General features: G+C 45.3%; 2 protein-coding genes across 2 annotated transcripts; one reads left to right on the forward strand and one right to left on the reverse strand.

Annotated features, from left to right (window-relative positions):
* Positions 1 to 1,817: 1,817 nt before the first annotated feature.
* On the reverse strand, positions 1,818 to 17,886 carry LOC138970678 (epoxide hydrolase 4-like). The gene is made up of 7 exons (XM_070343153.1): positions 17,770 to 17,886; positions 15,296 to 15,530; positions 14,646 to 14,770; positions 13,837 to 13,949; positions 7,598 to 7,757; positions 5,652 to 5,809; positions 1,818 to 5,208 (listed from the first exon to the last, which is right to left on the reverse strand). Exons 2-7 carry the CDS (start codon positions 15,494 to 15,496, stop codon positions 4,922 to 4,924), a joined length of 1,044 nt encoding a protein of 347 aa, XP_070199254.1. The 5' UTR covers positions 15,497 to 15,530; positions 17,770 to 17,886; the 3' UTR covers positions 1,818 to 4,921.
* Positions 9,952 to 13,502, forward strand: LOC138971937 (uncharacterized). The gene is made up of 2 exons (XM_070344783.1): positions 9,952 to 12,605; positions 13,039 to 13,502. Exon 1 carries the CDS (start codon positions 9,952 to 9,954, stop codon positions 12,205 to 12,207), a length of 2,256 nt encoding a protein of 751 aa, XP_070200884.1. The 3' UTR covers positions 12,208 to 12,605; positions 13,039 to 13,502.
* Positions 17,887 to 19,621: the final 1,735 nt, after the last annotated feature.

Here is a 19,621-nt window from a genome sequence, read left to right on the forward strand (position 1 = left end):
GTTTAAGTTGAGGGATGACCTTATCCCATGTAAAAAGCCTCAATCAGCTCTGAGATGTTGAGCCAAATCGTTTACACTAAAAGGAATGCTTGGTTTTTTTTTATGCAACTGCACATACACATAAAGCATATACCCAGAGCTGGAGGTAGCGATCGTCTCTTCGATCTGTACATCTTGGGCGCCCAGACCGAGGTCGCTCAACAGCACTTCCAGTAGTCTGAAAGCGTTGGTGGAGCCGCTGAATAACAGAGTGGCTCACTCCTAGCCGTCTGGAAACTTCTCTGCCAGACACGCCGTCCTGCAGCCATCCCAGCGCCCGTCCTCGATCCAATGTTGTCAGTTTCGTTCTTGGAGGCATGCTTACTCAGAGCTCTGGTGCGCGCCCCTAAATACCCATTCCTGTGCAACTTTCGTTGAGGAGTTTTCAGTATAGCCATGGTTTGCTCGTGCACCATGCCAAACACCGACTGCAATACTGCTTCTTCAGCTAAAGTCGAGCAAATTTTATAGGAAATTATCGTGTTTTGACAACCTTTTCACTGCCCCTAAAAACGGTGTTGCTGAACTGCAATGCGTGCAAAACAAGGTCAGGCACGTGCAGCAGTGAGACAGGCTTCTGGAAAACCCAAGTTGGCCATTTTTTCGTCATGCAGTGTTGGCATAAAAAATAACAACGGAAAGCTGTGCAAATCAGAGGCCGGCCCTTAACTTTAGTTCGGCAGTGTATAAGTGTAGCACACAGTCACACAGTTTGTTTGTTTGTTTGTTTGCTTAACGCCCAGCCGACCAGGAAGGGCCAGTCAGGGCTGTGCTGCTTTGACATATAACGTGCGCCACACACAAGACAGAAGTCGCAGCACAGGCTTCATGTCTCACCCAGTCACATTATTCTGACACCGGACCAACCAGTCCTAGCACTAACCCCATAATGCCAGACGCCAGGCGGAGCAGCCACTAGATTGCCAATTTTAAAGTCTTAGGTATGACCCGGCCGGGGTTCGAACCCACGACCTCCCGATCACGGGGCGGACGCCTTACCACTAGGCCAACCGAGGCACACAGTTGCATTACATGCATTGCATATAAAATTCCAAAACAACTGATGGTGATAACAAAGGGAAAGATTTGACATACACTTGCATCCAAAATCATATTTTTTTGTTGGGAGGAATTGCTATGATCAGTTGAATGGATGAAATGACTATCAAATAATATTGTTCTGATGAACAAAGGGAGGTAAGTGGTCAAAAAGCATACAATATGTGGAAGAGAGCAAGTGAGATTTGGAACCATTCTTCTGGCACCTGAGAGAACAACAAGCATATTGAAATGAACAAGCGATTTTTATACTCAAATGTCCTTATGAAATATTATGCAATTATAACAAAAAATTAAATTCAAAGAAAAACCAGATCGGTTGCATTGGTCAGCTTTTGTTTTTCTTTTAAATTTTGTTGATTTTAAAGGTTACTTCCCTTAGTCTTGGTATGGTTCGCAAAATGTGCCTAAAGTTTATTTTCTTTTTTAGAAATGAACAAAAAGTTTTAGGGTCGGCGAAAAAAAAATAGGGTCGGTCGGGTTACCCTAAACCAACAAATATTTCTATTGGGCTGATCAGCCTCCTCTTTGTCTGCTATTTATTACACCCCCGGTATAGGGGTGTGTATAGGATTCGGTCGATGTGTTTGTTTGTGTGTTTGTGTGTTTGTGTTCGCATATAGATCTCAAGAATGAACGGACCGATCGTCACCAAACTTGGTGAACAGGTTCTATACATTCCTGAGACGGTCCTTACAAAAATTGGGACCAGTCAAACACACGGTTAGGGAGTTATTGGTGGATTAAGATTCTACAAGGACTTATAGAGGGACATATTAATGGTCAAAGGGAAATAACCTTCTCAGTTGGTGGCAGTGAGAATGGTTATTTCCCTTTGACCAACGGGGGTGTTTTTCCTACCTCGGAGGAATTTCTTGTTTTTTCTATCTTTTTTTTTTGTATCACGGGTTTTGCGAAGGGCACAGTCAATTTGACATCTTGTTTTGGTATTCAACAATGACTCAATGCGATGATATGCTTACTAAGCTGTCTTACTTCAATTATCTGTCAAAGTCAGTACTTAGTTTATTTTTTGTTTGTCCGAGATTTAAAAATAGTCCCTCTTTAGGGCGAGGACTGGATGTAAAAAAAGCAGATCACTGCTTAATCTATTACCCTCGTTCAATTAAGAATTGTCACTGTCATTTTCAATGATTGTCTCTTCTTGGCGCCTGGGAGCCTCAAGTTCTTTCAATTGGTTAATGCCTACAATGTCTTCAACAGCTTCAACCACAATTCTTCGCTGTATACATGCCTATCTCAGTTGGTGCCAACTTCTTTCAGGGGATGCTACTAGACGAGTGTTTGTTTGTTTGTTTGTTTGTTTGCTTAACGCCCAGCCGACCACGAAGGGCCATATCAGGGCGGTGCTGCTTTGACATATAACGTGCGCCACACACAAGACAGAAGTCGCAGCACAGGCTTCATGTCTCACCCAGTCACATTATTCTGACACCGGACCAACCAGTCCTAGCACTAACCCCATAATGCCAGACGCCAGGCGGAGCAGCCACTAGATTGCCAATTTTAAAGTCTTAGGTATGACCCGGCCGGGGTTCGAACCCACGACCTCCCGATCACGGGGCGGACGCCTTACCACTAGGCCAACCGTGCCGGTGCTACTAGACGAATTCCAGAAAAGAAAAAAAAATGGAGTGAATACTCTTGCTTTTAGTGAGGCAAGCTTACTACACGTGCTCCCTGTCTGCACGTGACTGGCCCATAATGTCCCATGGAAAGTTGACTTCTTATTCTGCGTTCAGTTTATGGGCTCAAACTTACACGTTCACTCATGTATTTCGGCACAGCACGAGTGCGTTTTTACCGGCGTGTATGACCGTTTTTAACCCGCCATTATTTTAGGCAGCCATACGCCACTTTCAAGGGAAGCATGCTTGTATTTTCGTGGCAGGGTAAAAATGGATATACACGTAAAAGCTGTGGGAGTTTCAGCTCATGAACGAAACTTACAAAAAACAAAGTGGTCCATAATTGAGCCCGAAGTCTACTTCGCGAAGAGTACGCTGAGTTTGTTTTTTTTACCAGGGGTAGGACTTTTCCGCGAATCCGCGGATTTCCGCGGACACAAAACTTGTTGACTGAATCTTCTTCTGCGTTCGTGGGCTGAAACTCCCACGTACACTTGTGTTTTTTGCACGAGTGGAATTTTACGTGTATGGCCGTTTTTTACCCCGCCATTTAGGCAACCATACGCCGTTTTCGGAGGAAGCATGCTGGGTATTTTCGTGTTTCTATAACCCACCGAACTCTGACATGGATTACAGGATCTTTTTCGTGCGCACTTGGTCTTGTGCTTGCGTGTACACACGGGGGTGTTCGGACACCGAGGAGAGTGCACACAAAGTTGACTGAGAAATAAATCTCTCGCCGAACGTGGGGACGAACTCACGCTGACAGCGGCCAACTGGATACAAATCGAGTCCAGCGCGCTACCGACTGAGCTACATCCCCGCCCTTGTTGACTGAATGATATGGAGAGAAGTGAAGATGGAACAGAACACTAGTGGAGGCTTGAGTTAAATTGTGCTGACTGAAGACTCCTGATAACTAATAGTAATTTTGAGCTTCAATGCATTGGGGAGTCACTTGGATCATACTATTGCCAGTATTGGATTATGAATACATGGTTCATTACGTAATTATGCACCATTACAATGTTACCATGGTTGTGTGAAAGTGTGTTTTTTGTTTGGTTGGGGTGTTTTTTTGGGGGGGGAGGGGGGGAGTGTGGAGAATGTCTTTTTTACCCGATCTGGGTAATGGACTGGGTGGCCGAGTGGTAACGCACTTGCGCTCGGAAGCGAGAGGTTGCGTGTTCAGGCCTGGGTCAGGCCGCAATTTTCTCCCCCCTTTCCTAACCTAGGTGGTGGGTTCAAGTGCTAGTCTTTCGGATGAGACGAAAAACTGAGGTCCCTTCGTGTACACTACATTGGGGTGTGCACGTTAAAGATCCCACGATTGACAAAAGGGTCTTTCCTGGCAAAATTGTATAGGCATAGATAAAAATGTCCATCAAATAAAGTAAAATGTCCATCTCACACGGCATTAAGTCTCAGGAAACATGAATACACGCATGCAGGAAAAAAATAAAAAATATGGGTAGCGCCGTATTGTATGGCAGCTCGCTTTCCCCAGGGAGAAAGCAGCCCGAATTTCCATGAGGGTAACCTCGTTGGACTGTAAATCTTATCCAATCCAATCCAATCCAAACGAGTTGAATTTTAGTCTCAGAATGCACCAGATTGCACAGATTTTAATGTACCATTTAACAAAAATTCGGGGGAGCATGCCCCCGAACCCCCCTAGAAAAAAGGGATTTCCTCTTTTTTCATCACAAGAGAGTACTCCCACCCCGGTTTACCGAAAGCTCTGTGCAACAAGCTTTAGTGACGTATACTTCACATAGTCCACTTCGCACAGTGACAAGAAATTCCTCCGAGGTAGGAAAAACACCCCCGTCAAAGGGAAATAACCTTCTCAGTTGGTGGCAGTGAGAATGGTTATTTCCCTTTGACCATGAATATGTCCCTCTATAAGTCCTTGTATAATTTTAATCCACCAATAACTCCCTAACCGTGTGTTTGACTGGTCCCAATTTTTGTAAGGACCGTCTCAGGAATGTATAGAACCTGTTCACCAAGTTTGGTGACGATCGGTCCGTTCATTCTTGAGATCTATATGCGAACACAAACACACAAACACACAAACACACAAACAAACAAACACATCGACCGAAACCTATACACACCCCTATACCGAGGGTATAATTAAGGACAGGCTTTACAGTTCACAGTCAAGCGGTTCACTTCTGCGAGGACAAAAATTCCCGCATGTACTTGTTGACCAAGTCGGGTCGGTCCATCTGAACAAAGTGACTAGCGCCCTCTACCACCTTCACAGTTGCGCCCCCTTCCACGCTCAGCTCCGAGCTGAGCTGGGCTAGCCGAGTCTCGAAAGCCTGGTCCTGGTCGCCCCACACGATAAGCGTGGGACAAGCCACCTTGATGTAAGCAGACTTTTCAGGCGTTCTCATGTCAGTTCCGCGAAACTTCTGCCGGTAGAAGTTGATCGGGCCTCTGAACCCAGAGCCTGAAATAAAATCAAAATAATAAGATGGCAGCTTCAAGGCACACTTGTACCTCATACCTCTTGTGTGTCACAATTTGGACCCCCCCCCCCCCCCCCCCCCCTCCATTACCCCTTGATCCACCCCTGTAGCATATTTCAGTTATAGAACAAAATGTCCAAACACAACTCATGTGCCTGTACATGTATAAGTAGTTAGTACACTTGCTTGCTGAATTTTGTTGTTATTGACTGCGAACTTATTCTTACCGCTATGATGTCATTATTTGTATATCGTGTGTGTGTGTGTGTGTGGTGTGTGTGTGTGTGTGTGTGTGTGTATGTGTGTGTGTGTGTGTGTGTGTGTGTGTGTGTGTGTGTGTGTGTGTGTGTGTGTGTGTGTGTGTGTGTGTGTGTGTGTGTGTGTGTGTGTGTGTGTGTGTGTGTACCATGCAACATCCACTTACGTCCGAATGCATATTTGTACCCGTCTACATCTTCCCGTGACACATTTCCTGACTTGACGCCGAACTGTTCACCCAGGACCATCTCCTCCAGAAAGTAAAAGTCCCGCATCCCGATGTACGCCTCTGGGAGCCACGGCACTTGGAAGAAAAACACATACCTGAAACATGATGTAATTTTCAATTCAATATATGTACACCTCTGGGAGCCACGGCACTTAGAACAAAAACACGTACAGGGTGACCAAAAAAAAAAGAGTACCCAAACAAAACGTCATAAATTGAACAAAAATAAAGCAATCTTCATAAAATATATTTACACACACAAGTAGCCTCTGCATGATTCGCACAGAAAAGTTTAGCGTTCTAGCTTGTCTTTCAGGAAAGTTATGCTCATTCTACAGAACATGCTCCAAATGACCTCCGCGCCGCTGCAGGCAAACTTGAACTCGCAGCGCAAAGTTATCAATCACCCGCACGCACTCCTGTTGCGAGATTCCGCGAATGGTTGTTGTGATGGCTCTCTTGAGTTCTGGGATTGTCTGTGGGTTGTTCCTGTAGACGTTGTCTTTCAGGAACCCCCAAAGATAGAAATCTGGGGGATTTAAATCCGGGGAAGGCCATTTGGAGCATGTTCTGTAGAATGAGCATAACTTTCCTGAAAGACAAGCTAGAACGCTAAAATTTTCTGTGCAAATCATGCAGAGGCTACTTGTGTGTGTAAATAAATGTTATGAAGATTGCTTTATTTTTGTTCAATTTATGACGTTTTGTTTGGGTACTCTTTTTTTTGGGTCACCCTGTACCTGAAACATGATGAGTCAGAGAACAAATAACCAAAGGGAAGTAAGCGCTCTATGTGCAAACGACATGTGTAACGGAGTAAGCAAGATTTACAGTTATACGGAACCTTTCTCCTGGCACCTGAGAGAATAACAAGCATTGAAAGGAACAAACAACTGTCATCCTCATGATTCATGATGAAAACGTCAAGCAATCCAAATCTCTGCGATTTTGCGATTTCCGCTCAAGCAAAATAAAACTGCACATGTGCCTGTAACTAACTTGTTGAACCCAAGCGAGAGGGACGAAATAGTGTTTTCTATACTTGCACAATTTATCTTTCACCAGAGGGGGTTAAATTCATATCTACAAGGCCAAAATGCTTCAGCTTCTGGAGGCATGCCATCAGATCTCCACCCCACCCACTTCCGTTTCTAGTAAACATGGTTTGTGATGACAATAATAACCCACCTGTACATCTTATCTTAATACAAACGTGTCTACATGTGTAAAGCAAAAAGGGCAATGACGTTAAAAAAAAGTTCTTCCCTATTCTTTTCAACCGTCAACAGTGCACGTGAAATATTGATCAAGTTATATACACACAGAGCCTTGTGTCAAAGGGAAGGGCAGCCAGTCTTTAGGAACATACCGCTACCAAAAACAAGAGTACTTGTCAAGGAACACAGACGCACAAAACAATTGAAAACGGTGACTGTCGTAAGTACTTACTTAGTTAACCATCGCCTTAGATGGGTTTTTTGTGGGACTTCTTTTTCGTTAATGGGCTGAAACTCTTACTTTCACTCATGTTTTTCCACGAGTGGAATTTTACATGTATGACCGGTTTTTTTCCCCGCCATTCAGGCAGCATATACGCAGATTCCAGGGGAAGCATGCAGGGTATTTTCGTGTCTCTATAACCCACTGAACTCTGACACGGATTAAAGGATGTTTTCCATGCGCACTTGGCCCTGTGCTTGCGTGTACACACGAAGGGGGATAATGCACATAAGCTGACCTGCGAGATCGGAACAATCTCCACCGTTAACCTATAAGGCGGCCGCGGCCGGAATTTGAACTCACGACCTTCTGATTACAAGGTCGATGTCTTATCCACTTCACCCGTTGTTTTGTGGGACAAAAGTGCAGAAGGTGACACTCACCACGACTTCAACAGCTGGCCAAAGCCGCCTTGGGCGTAAGCTACGTCCGAGGGGCAGTTCATGATGACAAGCTTCTCCACGACCTCGGGGTGTCTCTGGGCAACGTTCCACGTCACTCTCGCGCCCCAGTCGTGGCCCACCAGCACGCACTGCTTGTAACCTGGGCAACAACAACAACTTTGACGTCACTGCTTATTCTTCATTTCAAAAGTGAAGGTTATAACGTGCTGCCGAGATCAGCGCGCTGTGCTTGTGACACGGGTCTAGTAATCAAGCTCCCTCACAACCCCTTTTGACTCCCTAACAGAAATCTGAGAAAATCAGGCCTTAAAAAAAGAAGGGAATGTTATAACGGATATAAGTTTAAAATAGAGTTAGAACAGAAAACCAGACAAGGCAAAATCCTAAAACTTAAAAGGGGGTAGCTACTAGTCCTGAATCGGGTGGGTTTTTTTTAAAGAGGAGGGGGTGGTGGGTCCCGGTTCATTGTGTCTTTAAAACACACCAAAATGTTTATCATTGAATGTTTACTATTTAAACATAGTTCAAATCACAGACCTTCAGCTCCATAACATTTGAGGTGAACAAAACATGCAACACAATTGTCACAAGCAGCTGTAATTATTTCGTATTATATGCAATCATTGCAAGCGCCTGTTCTTTGTGCTGTCGTTTACCTGCCAGGTGAGACAGCTAGCACTCGTAGTTTTCGTGCGGCACGGTTTTCTCTAAATTCTAGTGTAACGGGTGTATCTCAGGTGTGCTGTAGTGAGCAGTAAATTCAGTTGTGTGTCAGTTTTATTCATTCTTGCCGTAGCCGTTTACAGGGCTAGAAGTCTGCGTTCCAGACTGGAATCCGTTCTTCATTTGAACGTTACTTTTGCTTCCATAGAGCAAAAGGGAGCTGTCTTCATTTGACAGGGGAATTTCGCGTATGCTTTCATGCAACCAGGATGTGGTGCGTAATTCTTTTCTATTGTTTTCGGTGTAGTTTAGGCTGTTTGCGTGGTACATGTTTGTTGTTTCGTGTCTGTGCGTTTCTTATATGTTCAGGCTAGTCGGTCAGGTATTTCGTTTAAAGAAGGTTAGTTTCTTAGTATTGTTAGTTATGTTAGTTATCAATTTTTGAATATGGTCTGTGCATTATGATAACTTGTGTATGTAAAAAGACGGAAAGCTATTTTCGTGTTACATGTTTGCATAACTTCTGCCAATTATTAAACATGTAATGAATTGGTAGAACGTTCATAACATATGAAGTATTTGTGCGAGTGTGTGAGAGCTAGAGTCATAGAGGCTTTGTCCATTCTTTCCTGCATTGGGTTTGATATATGGGAACGGATAAGCGATGTGAGTTAACCATGGACTAAGAGCAATGCTAACCATTTCAGGTTGCGGTTTTCTTGCCGAGGAGTGATGGAGATGATCCGCCAGCCCAGTCAAGCTAAGCCATTCTACTGTTGAGGGCTGCTATGGACTCGCTTCGCATGGAACTCGTTCTACAGCTGAGGGCTGCTATGGACTCACTTCGCCAGGAACTCATTCTGCGCTCGTGACGTCATTCGTTTTCGGGGCATCTAAACCCAGGATCTCGCTTCACTTCAAGTCACTGTCAGACCTGCTGGACGGTAACTCTTCCGCTAAATCCGTCCCCTAAAAATAACCCATGCAGGAAGTGTAATTTCAGTGTATGATGGAGTGATAGCAAGAGGGTGTGTTTGCGAGGTAGAGATTTGATGTGAGTGAATGAGAGTAATTAGAGTGTAAACGTTAATTATCTTTGGCAAGGGATTGGGGTTATTTGATGTGTAAATGTGAGTTTTGAGTGTTTTGTTTTGTTCAAGAAACGTATAGACTTTATTTATTGTGTTCTGTACCTTTTTACAGTTTGAGAGAGAAAATTCTGTGAGTTTGTGGTTGACAGACTGCGCATATGTGTGTGCGCATATGTGTGTGTGACAAATGGGGGCTCGTCCGGGATTAAATTGGGATAGCTAGCTAGAAGTAGTGGGTCTATCCTAACTTTTCATCGTCACCTCAGATTTTTCTGTTTGCCTTCTGTTTTTCTGATATTGTTTTGTCTTGTTTTGTCATGTCTTTGTGATACCTGTTTATTGAATATCATTCGTGTGATAGCACTAGAGTTCATTACTTTTGTCACTACCGTCGTAACAGTGACAGAAGTCGGTGTTTTCCGCGCATAGTACTGCTATTCATTTTGCGAAAGAAAGCGTTCATTTGCACAGCTTGTTTTTCCTTGTTCGGTATTTATTGGTGTCTAGCTCATTTCATTCAGAAGTACCATAAATACTTTTTCCTTTTCATTTCACTGTTTACTGAAGATAAAGATAAATATGTCCGCAAGGAAAAAACGAAACGCGGCCCTGTCTAGTTTTTCTACGCCTGACCCGACTTTGTCTCTTTCCGGTCATGAGTTATCTACTCCGCCTACTCATAGCGAAGTATTTTCTGAATCAGCTGGAAACTCGGTTAGTCTTAGTGCGGAGCATGAGCAGATTGCCGCTAGGGGCAGAGCGTTGGGTGTCCGTTCCGGTAGTGCACTTGCCAGATTTGTGCAAGAAGAATTGGACCGTCTGCGCCATCAACAGCAGCAAAAACAACGAGTGGGATTGGAGGCTCAGCTGCTAAAAGCTCAACTGGAAGAGGCTCGACTGAGACAAGAAGAGGCAAGAAGAAGACAAGAGAGAGAGGAAGAAGAGGCAAGAAGAAGACAGGAGAGAGAGGAAGAAGAGGCAAGAAGGAAACAGGAGAGAGAAGAAAAAAGACAGGAGAGAGAAGACAGAAGACAGGAGAGAGATGAGGAAGAATATACCCGACGTCAACGTTTGGCTGAGTTGGAGGAGGAGAGGATTCGGACACAGATAGCAAGGGCCCAGCGTGAAGAAACTGCTCATGTTCCCCATATCCGTCCAATAGAACCTGTCCGTCTAAAGATCGATCCTTTTGATACCACCAAAGAAGATTTGGATACTTTTCTCGGGCGATTTGAGAGAGCGGCATCCCTGAGTGGGTGGAACAGGGAACGAGACTGGGGAGCTAGGCTGGGGACACTTCTTAAAGGTTTTTCCTCAGAGGTTTACCTAGAATTGCCTGATGAGGACGCCGTAAAGTACGACAAAGTGGTGGAGATGCTACGTGGGGCTTTTCGTTGGACTGCTGACTCTTACCGCTCCAAGTTTCGTCAGGCGGTGAAAAAGGATGAAGAAACATTTCAGCAGCATGCTACTCGGCTCCGGATTTGGTTTGAGCGATGGAGAAAGGCAGCCAAGAAGGAGGAGACATACGAAGGAGTTCGAGATCTCATACTGATGGAGCACCTTCTCGACAGAGTATCTGGAGAACTTGCCGACTTCATCAGACAGAATGACCCCAGTACCCTTTCTGAAGCTGCTGAACTAGCTGAGAGATTTGCATCGTCGAAACGGGCCAGGAAAAATCCAGTTACGGTCTTTGGTAAAGCATCGGGTCACCAGAAAGGACCAAGTAGCCCGAAGAAGGATGCAACTCCAGCAAAACCTGCTGGCTCAAAGCCATCTGGATTCAAGGGAAAATGTTTCAACTGCGGTCAGGAAGGTCACTCTAGAAGAAACTGTCCTCGTCTAACTTCGGTGAAAACCGTTGTCACTCTAGGAACAGTCACCTCAGGAACTGAACTGCCTGCTCTCTGTGATCCTTGCAGCCAACTGACCTACTCTCCTAGATGTACTGTGAACGTCAATGGTTCTTCAGTATCTGCCCTGAGGGATACTGGAGCTGACGGGCTAGTGGTGGATTCGTCTCTTGTGCGAGATAACAAGCGCAGCGTTGGACGACAAACCATCCGACTTGCAGCCGGCAACGTTGAACGAGAGTGCCCAACTGTTGTGATTGACTTTGAATCGCCTTTCTTTTCAGGAAAGGCAATTGCTATTGTGGTGGAGGATCTTGCTCATCCTGTATTGATTGGAAATGCCATCCCGTTGCCTGATGGACAAACTCTTGAAGTTCCGGTGTACAGGGGAAAGGCATATCCTGTGAAGACATCTGTTGTCACCAGAGCACAGCATGCTCGAGAACAACAAGGACCCAAAACTCTTAAAATGAAGGACTCCGGACTGGGAGGTGTCACCCGAGATGAACTCATTCAGCTACAAGAGAACGACTCTACATTGGCACGCATTCGAGAGCTAGCGGCGGTTAGTAATCCTGCTCCCTCCGGGAAACATGGCCAAGTGAAGTTTTCCTGGAAGAAAGGAGTTCTGCAAAGGGAGTTCTCATCAGGTGAAAATGTGTACCATCAGATAGTTGTACCAGAAGCCTTGAGACCTGGTATCCTTAAGCTGTCGCATGATGTACCAATGGCTGGCCATCTTGGTTCGAGGAGGACTCGAAATCGAGTGTGGAACTCTTTCTACTGGCCGGGAATGGGCGGTGACATCCGTCGATATGTACAATCCTGCGACGCTTGCCAGCGAGCTCTACCCAAGGGGAAAATTCCAAAAGCACCATTTGGAAAGAGGCCTCTGCTGGATGAGCCATTCTCCTTCCGGATTCGTGCGATCCGAGGACGTGAAAACGTGAGAGCTGATTATTACAGCCGCGTCGTGTGAAGTTTTGTAACTTAACGGTTAGTTCAGTCTAACAAGGGGGGTGTGTCACAAGCAGCTGTAATTATTTCGTATTATATGCAATCATTGCAAGCGCCTGTTCTTTGTGCTGTCGTTTACCTGCCAGGTGAGACAGCTAGCACTCGTAGTTTTCGTGCGGCACGGTTTTCTCTAAATTCTAGTGTAACGGGTGTATCTCAGGTGTGCTGTAGTGAGCAGTAAATTCAGTTGTGTGTCAGTTTTATTCATTCTTGCCGTAGCCGTTTACAGGGCTAGAAGTCTGCGTTCCAGACTGGAATCCGTTCTTCATTTGAACGTTACTTTTGCTTCCATAGAGCAAAAGGGAGCTGTCTTCATTTGACAGGGGAATTTCGCGTATGCTTTCATGCAACCAGGATGTGGTGCGTAATTCTTTTCTATTGTTTTCGGTGTAGTTTAGGCTGTTTGCGTGGTACATGTTTGTTGTTTCGTGTCTGTGCGTTTCTTATATGTTCAGGCTAGTCGGTCAGGTATTTCGTTTAAAGAAGGTTAGTTTCTTAGTATTGTTAGTTATGTTAGTTATCAATTTTTGAATATGGTCTGTGCATTATGATAACTTGTGTATGTAAAAAGACGGAAAGCTATTTTCGTGTTACATGTTTGCATAACTTCTGCCAATTATTAAACATGTAATGAATTGGTAGAACGTTCATAACATATGAAGTATTTGTGCGAGTGTGTGAGAGCTAGAGTCATAGAGGCTTTGTCCATTCTTTCCTGCATTGGGTTTGATATATGGGAACGGATAAGCGATGTGAGTTAACCATGGACTAAGAGCAATGCTAACCATTTCAGGTTGCGGTTTTCTTGCCGAGGAGTGATGGAGATGATCCGCCAGCCCAGTCAGGCTAAGCCATTCTACTGTTGAGGGCTGCTATGGACTCGCTTCGCATGGAACTCGTTCTACATCTGAGGGCTGCTATGGACTCACTTCGCCAGGAACTCATTCTGCGCTCGTGACGTCATTCGTTTTCGGGGCATCTAAACCCAGGATCTCGCTTCACTTCAAGTCACTGTCAGACCTGCTGGATGGTAACTCTTCCGCTAAATCCGTCCCCTAAAAATAACCCATGCAGGAAGTGTAATTTCAGTGTATGATGGAGTGATAGCAAGAGGGTGTGTTTGCGAGGTAGAGATTTGATGTGAGTGAATGAGAGTAATTAGAGTGTAAACGTTAATTATCTTTGGCAAGGGATTGGGGTTATTTGATGTGTAAATGTGAGTTTTGAGTGTTTTGTTTTGTTCAAGAAACGTATAGACTTCATTTATTGTGTTCTGTACCTTTTTACAGTTTGAGAGAGAGAAAATTCTGTGAGTTTGTGGTTGACAGACTGCGCATATGTGTGTGCGCATATGTGTGTGTGACAACAATCTCTCTCTCTCTCTCTCTCTCTCTCTCTCTCTCTCTCTCTCTCTCTCTCTCTCTCTCTCTCTCTCTCTCTCTCTCATCAAATTAAGAGTGCCAGTATACTTAACTATAGTAAATTAGCCTCTCTGCCCCCAAACCGGTCTGCGCAAGATTGAATCTGAAACCAAAAATTAAGTTTTCACAAACACACACACACAGTGACACGCACACACACAAACATTTACCCAAGGCCAAGACGAGATTCTTGACGTCAGCAACAAGATTGGTGATGTCATAGCTGGATACTGATGACGGTAGGTCCGACTCCCCGTACCCCCGCTGGTCGATGGCAACCACCCTGCAATGAGTCAACAGTATGGCGTGTACAGGGGTAGCCTGTCCCCCATTTATTTAGGTATCAACCAATGGTGTTTAATTCTAGAATAGCTAGCCATCATTTACACTCTCGCTTCCTAGCTCCCTGGGCAGTTAACCCCAAGCCTGTCTCGTCATTAAGAAACACTCGTCAGGGGTAGCCTATCCCCCGTTTCTTTAACGTGAGAACTGGCCTTTGAGGTGAGGAAGTACCGTTTCTTGGGCAATTCTCGCCGCGAGGAATGCTAGGATTTGACAAGAGTTGGTGAGGATGCCTTTGGGTTGCGCACTAGGCGAGGGAAAATGGCTGCTGCACAGCTGCCAATCCGGTTGGCTGTTCATGGCAGTTCAGTACTGCCCAGAGCAGACTACCTTTTTAGTATCAACCAATGATGTTTAATTCTTGCATAGCTAGCCATCAAACCGTTTCTTCTGCACTCTCCGCGCTTATTAGCTCCGCGATCATTTCTCGCCATTAAGAAACACTTGTCAACCAAGGGTAGCCCAGGGACTGACCAAAAGTGCTTTTTGTAAACGTTATGGAAAGGCAAATAATTGAGAGAATAATAGCCCGTAAGGCACGGGCATTTGTTCTGATATAGCCTATAGTTGGTCGTTATGGAAAAGCAAATTATCGAGAGAGGGTGCTCGCTGGGACAGGTTCGACTGTAGAACTAACCTGTAGCTGTCTTTGAACTCTTTGAGCTGGTGTCTCCAGGAGTACCAGAACTCGGGAAACCCGTGAACCAAGACCATCAGCGGCTTGTCTTCTGATCCTGCGCTGACGTAATGCAAACGTATTCCCTGCAAAATACATAAGCTTACTCTTACACGTATGCAAGCATGCACGCGCCCAGAACACATACACACGCCGCATGCGCACGCACGCACCCACACACACGCATTCGCACATGTACACATACGCACATGTGCGCATGCACGCAGGCAAACACACATACACACACTTGCACAATACATACCTACTCAAGAAACTAGCGTGCATTTCTAACATGCAATTCGTGCACAAGGATTGCCAAATCGTCCACCCGATCGCCAGAGGCGAGCAAAAAATCCACCGGGCTAGTACTGTAGTAGAAACCGCTTGGCAACTCGCCCGGTTGGCCAGTGAAAATTATGGTCAAATGCAACACTTCTGCTTGTATAATCCAGTTTCAAAGCGTTATAAACACTGCAGATACAGCAACTGTGGTATGTACCTGGCTAGCGACATTTCTGGCGGGCTAGAGATTTCTTGAAGTTACTCGCCCGGTTGGTGAGTTTAGATTTTGAGATTTGGCCATCCCTATGTGCAAACGGTGTCTTTCTCACCTCCAGGTGAACGTAGCCGTGGGTACCGAGGTCCGGGTCCATCAGACAGGGAGGAGGCTCCAGTCGAGGCGTCTTGCCGAACACAGCACGCGGGCCTCGCCTCACGACTTCGAACAAGAGGTGTAGACTCACCATCAGGCCGGACAACGAGGCGATAGGAACAAGGAGCAGATACTTCACCACATTGTTCAATAGCCCCATGTTTGACGGTGATGTGGCTTTGCAGGGAAGAGATCTGACAAAGGGAAAATAATAATAAATAACTTTTCTATAGCCGCAAGTCCTGATTCACAGCTCCAAGTAAAAGCGCTTTAGTAGCCTACATTAGTGATTACAATTCTAATAATCACTTTACACACACACACAAAATACAAATCATGACATAGAAAATACAAGTAAACAGGCTAACCAAATAAGCGCTCTACTGAATGCATACGACGTGTGTAATAGAGTCAGTCAGTGAGAGTTATACGGAACCATTCTCCTGGCACCTGAGATAATATGACAAGCATTGAAATGAACAAGCGACTTTCCAATCCTCAAATTACATTCGATCAAATTAAAATCAAATGAGATTTGTACAGGGAGGCTCAGTGTGGCAGGATTATCTAATCGTGGCTGTTGAATTACGCCCCCTTGGAGGGAAAAGATAAAAGGGTTTGTCTTTGATCGATGTTTTCTTGATGGTGGTGATGGTCAGCGTCCCAGTCCTCAGTCTGCTTTCCGTGGGTAGAACACAGACACAGACCGACCGATAGACACACAGACATGCACAGCCTTGGACCGACAGAAAGATCGGCACTGTGACAGGGCATGGCCTGGCTAGCAGAAATACCATGGACAATCCCCCTCCCCCCCCCCCCTCTTTATTGTCACCATCACTATCATTGGACTGGGTGGCCGAGTGGTAACCCACTTGCGCTCGGAAGCGAGAGGTTGCGAGTTCGACCCTGGGTCAGGGCGTTAGCAATTTTCTCCCCCCTTTCCTAACCTAGGTGGTGGGTTCAAGTGCTAGTCTTTCGGATGAGACGAAAAACCGAGGTCCCTTCGCCTACACTACATTGGGGTGTGCACGTTAAAGATCCCACGGATTGACAAAAGGGTCTTTCCTGGCAAAATTGTATAGGCAGAGATAAAAATGTCCACCAAAATACCCGTGTGACTTGGAATAATAGGCCTTGAAAAGTAGGATATGCGCCGAAATGGCTGCGATCTGCTGGTCGATGTGAATGCGTGATGTATTGTGTAAAAAATTCCATCTCACACGGCATAAATAGATCCCTGCGCCTTGAGTCCGAGTCTGGAGATACCGGCGCGATATAAGACTTCATATAACATGTATAACATCATCATCACAGGTCTCTCTCTCTCTCTCTCTCTCTCTGTCTCTCTCTCTCAGTCTCTCTCTCTCAGTCTCTCTCTCTCTCTCTGGTGTGTGTATGTGTGTGTGTGTGTGTGTATGTGTGTGTGCCGTGTGTGTGTGTGTGTGTGTGTGCCGTGTGTGTGTGTGTGTGTGTGTGTGTGTGTGTGTGTGTGTGTGTGTGTGTGTGTGTGTATGTGTGTGTGTGTGTCTGTCTGTCTGTGTTAGTGTAGCAGATCTGCAGAGTTATTTATAAATCAGGGCTCAAGAGCTTGTACTGATCAAAGCGCCGGTCGATCGAAATATCCTACTCTTATAATTAATATTATTGTAGTATAACTAATAATTTATTAGTTCGGTAATGTTATTACAGATAAAGGCCAAGTAGGATATTTCGATTTCAGTGATACAAGCTCCTGTGCGCAGTAGTAATCAGTTATTAAGGACCATCGAGAGCCTGTGCCGCCTGTGGAACTTGCCGTCAGAGATTAGCCCGGGTGCCGCTTGCCATGAACGACCGTGCGTTGATTTATTTCTCAGTCAACTTTGTGTGCACAGGGCCGGACCAAGTTCGTTTGAGGGGGGGGGGGGGGGGTTCCAACTGAAGGCAGGGGTCCAAAGTCCACAATTTTTTTCTCTGAGAGGTACATTGGATGGCCAGGGGGGGGGGGGGGGTCCGGAACCCCAGGAACCCCCCCCCCCCCCCAGACTCCCCCGGCCCTGGTGCAGACTGGCCTCGGTGTCCGAACACCCCCGTGTGTACACACAAGCACAAGACCAAGTGCGCACGAAAAAGATCCTGTAATCCGGCCATGTCAGAGTTCGGTGGGTTATAGAAACACGAAAATACCCAGCATGCTTCCTCCGAAAGCGGCGTATGGCTGCCTAAATGGCGGGGTAAAAACGGTCATACACGTAAAAGCCGTTGGAGTTTCAGCCCATCTTTCTTTATTTGGTGTTTAACGTCGTTTTCAACCACGAAGTTTCAGCCCGCATGAACAAACAAACAAACAAACGGTCTTCAACCTACGTACACTACCGTTCTACCAATTAATGCCGTGACTGAGATAAATCTCAAAACAGGTAAAAGAGCACTCATGTAAGCCTTACTTACCTGCAGTACTGTCCAAAACGTAAGTATTGAGGTATCGGAGCGGCCTGGAGAGTCGAGAGGAAACCCCGCTGGTAATCTGCAGGCCGTTTCGTAGTGTAACGACCCGAACGTTTCACTGCCGGTGCACCTATGAAACCCTTCGCCTACTGTCAGCGACGGCGCGCGACAACTTTGCGAGTAGTGCACATGCACGCACTGTGACGAGACAGAAATGGGTCAACTTAGCAAGAACTCGCTGTGTACCCAAAAAGGGACTTACTTTTTGAACTGAAGCAGCAACACGTGTTGTCCGCAAAGCTGCTACCCAGACCACTGTGTGAGCTCGAGCACTGATATCTTCAAACAGGCCGGATCGACAGGGCAGGGACTAACCGACAGGAAAACGTACATCTATGAGTCCTTGCGTGGACCACTGACAGGGCTCATGCTTTTCATAGTTTTGTTCATTGAGACTGACAGTTCACACTGAGTAAGACTTTCAAACGCCCAAGGCAGCGAACAAACAACACAGGTTAAAAGCACACCTGTAAAATAGTGCTGCATTGACATCTTCTCAGTACTGCTGCGAAGCCACAGGCACATGCATAAAGGAATTTGAATCACCATAGATCCGCATTCTGATAATCATCGGTCCACGCTATCGCTCATGCATAGATCGATCAAACAACACACTGTACTTCAACCATGGGCAGAACGCTTGGGGGAGTATCAAGTTTACTTTGCCGTAACTGAACGGGGGGGGGGGGGGGGGGGGAGGGGGATCCAAACAAGAGGCGGATCGAGGGGTCCAGGGATCGAGGTAGGGCCTACTGTAGGGTACAGGGGCAAGAAAAGGCATTTCAATCAGTTATAGCTTTGGGGTCTATCCGAGTGTCTGGGAACCCAATTCTTACTATTCTTCGCTTCCAAAATGTGAAATTCAGGAAAAAAGATAGACACAGGAAAAATAAAAAGATAAGACGGCCAGGGGGGGGGGGGGGGGGGAGTGGTCCGAACTTGTTTTGAATAAAACATATTATATCTATGTTTTTGGCATCAGGAAATGATAAAGAATAAGATGAAACCATTTTGGATCGATTTCTTACATTTTAATCGTAGCACTAATTAACCTATTTTCGTTAATTGTGATCACATTTTAAGAGTAAACATAACATATTTATTCATTTTTAGATTAAGAATTTGATGGAGAATACGATGCAATCAATTTTGAATCTGTTTGCGACAATTTTATTTTAATGACAAATTTAATTAGCAAACTCATTAATTAATTTTTAAGTTTCCACGCTGAAATGTAATACCAAAGTCCGGGCTTCGTCGAAGATTACTTGACCAAAATTTCAACCAATTTGGTTGAAAAATGAGGGCGTGACCACATGTCTCGGGGATCGCAGATACGCCTCAAGTTTCACTAAATGCCGGATATGACGTCATCGAAGACATTTATCGGGAGAAAAGAAAACATTTTCTGGGGATGTCATACCCAGGAACTCTCATGTGAAGTTTCATGAAGATCGGTCCAGAAGTTTTTTCGGAACTGATCTATACACACACACACACAAGACACACACACACACACACACATGCACACACACACACACACACACACACACACACACACACACACACACACACACACACACACACGCACACACACACACACACACATACACCACGACCATCGTCTCGATTCCCCCTCCATGTTAAAACATTTAGTCAAAACTTGACTAAATGTAAAAACAAAGATTTGTTGTTGTTTTACACAAAAAAAAGGGTCAGGCTTATCACTTTTTTTCTTCAACAGTTTTTTTTATTCAGGCAAACACGATTACAATTAATGACAAATTAAAAAGCA

This window comes from Littorina saxatilis, linkage group LG7 (assembly GCF_037325665.1).
Source record: "Littorina saxatilis isolate snail1 linkage group LG7, US_GU_Lsax_2.0, whole genome shotgun sequence".
Classification (NCBI taxonomy): Eukaryota; Metazoa; Mollusca; class Gastropoda; order Littorinimorpha; family Littorinidae; genus Littorina; species Littorina saxatilis.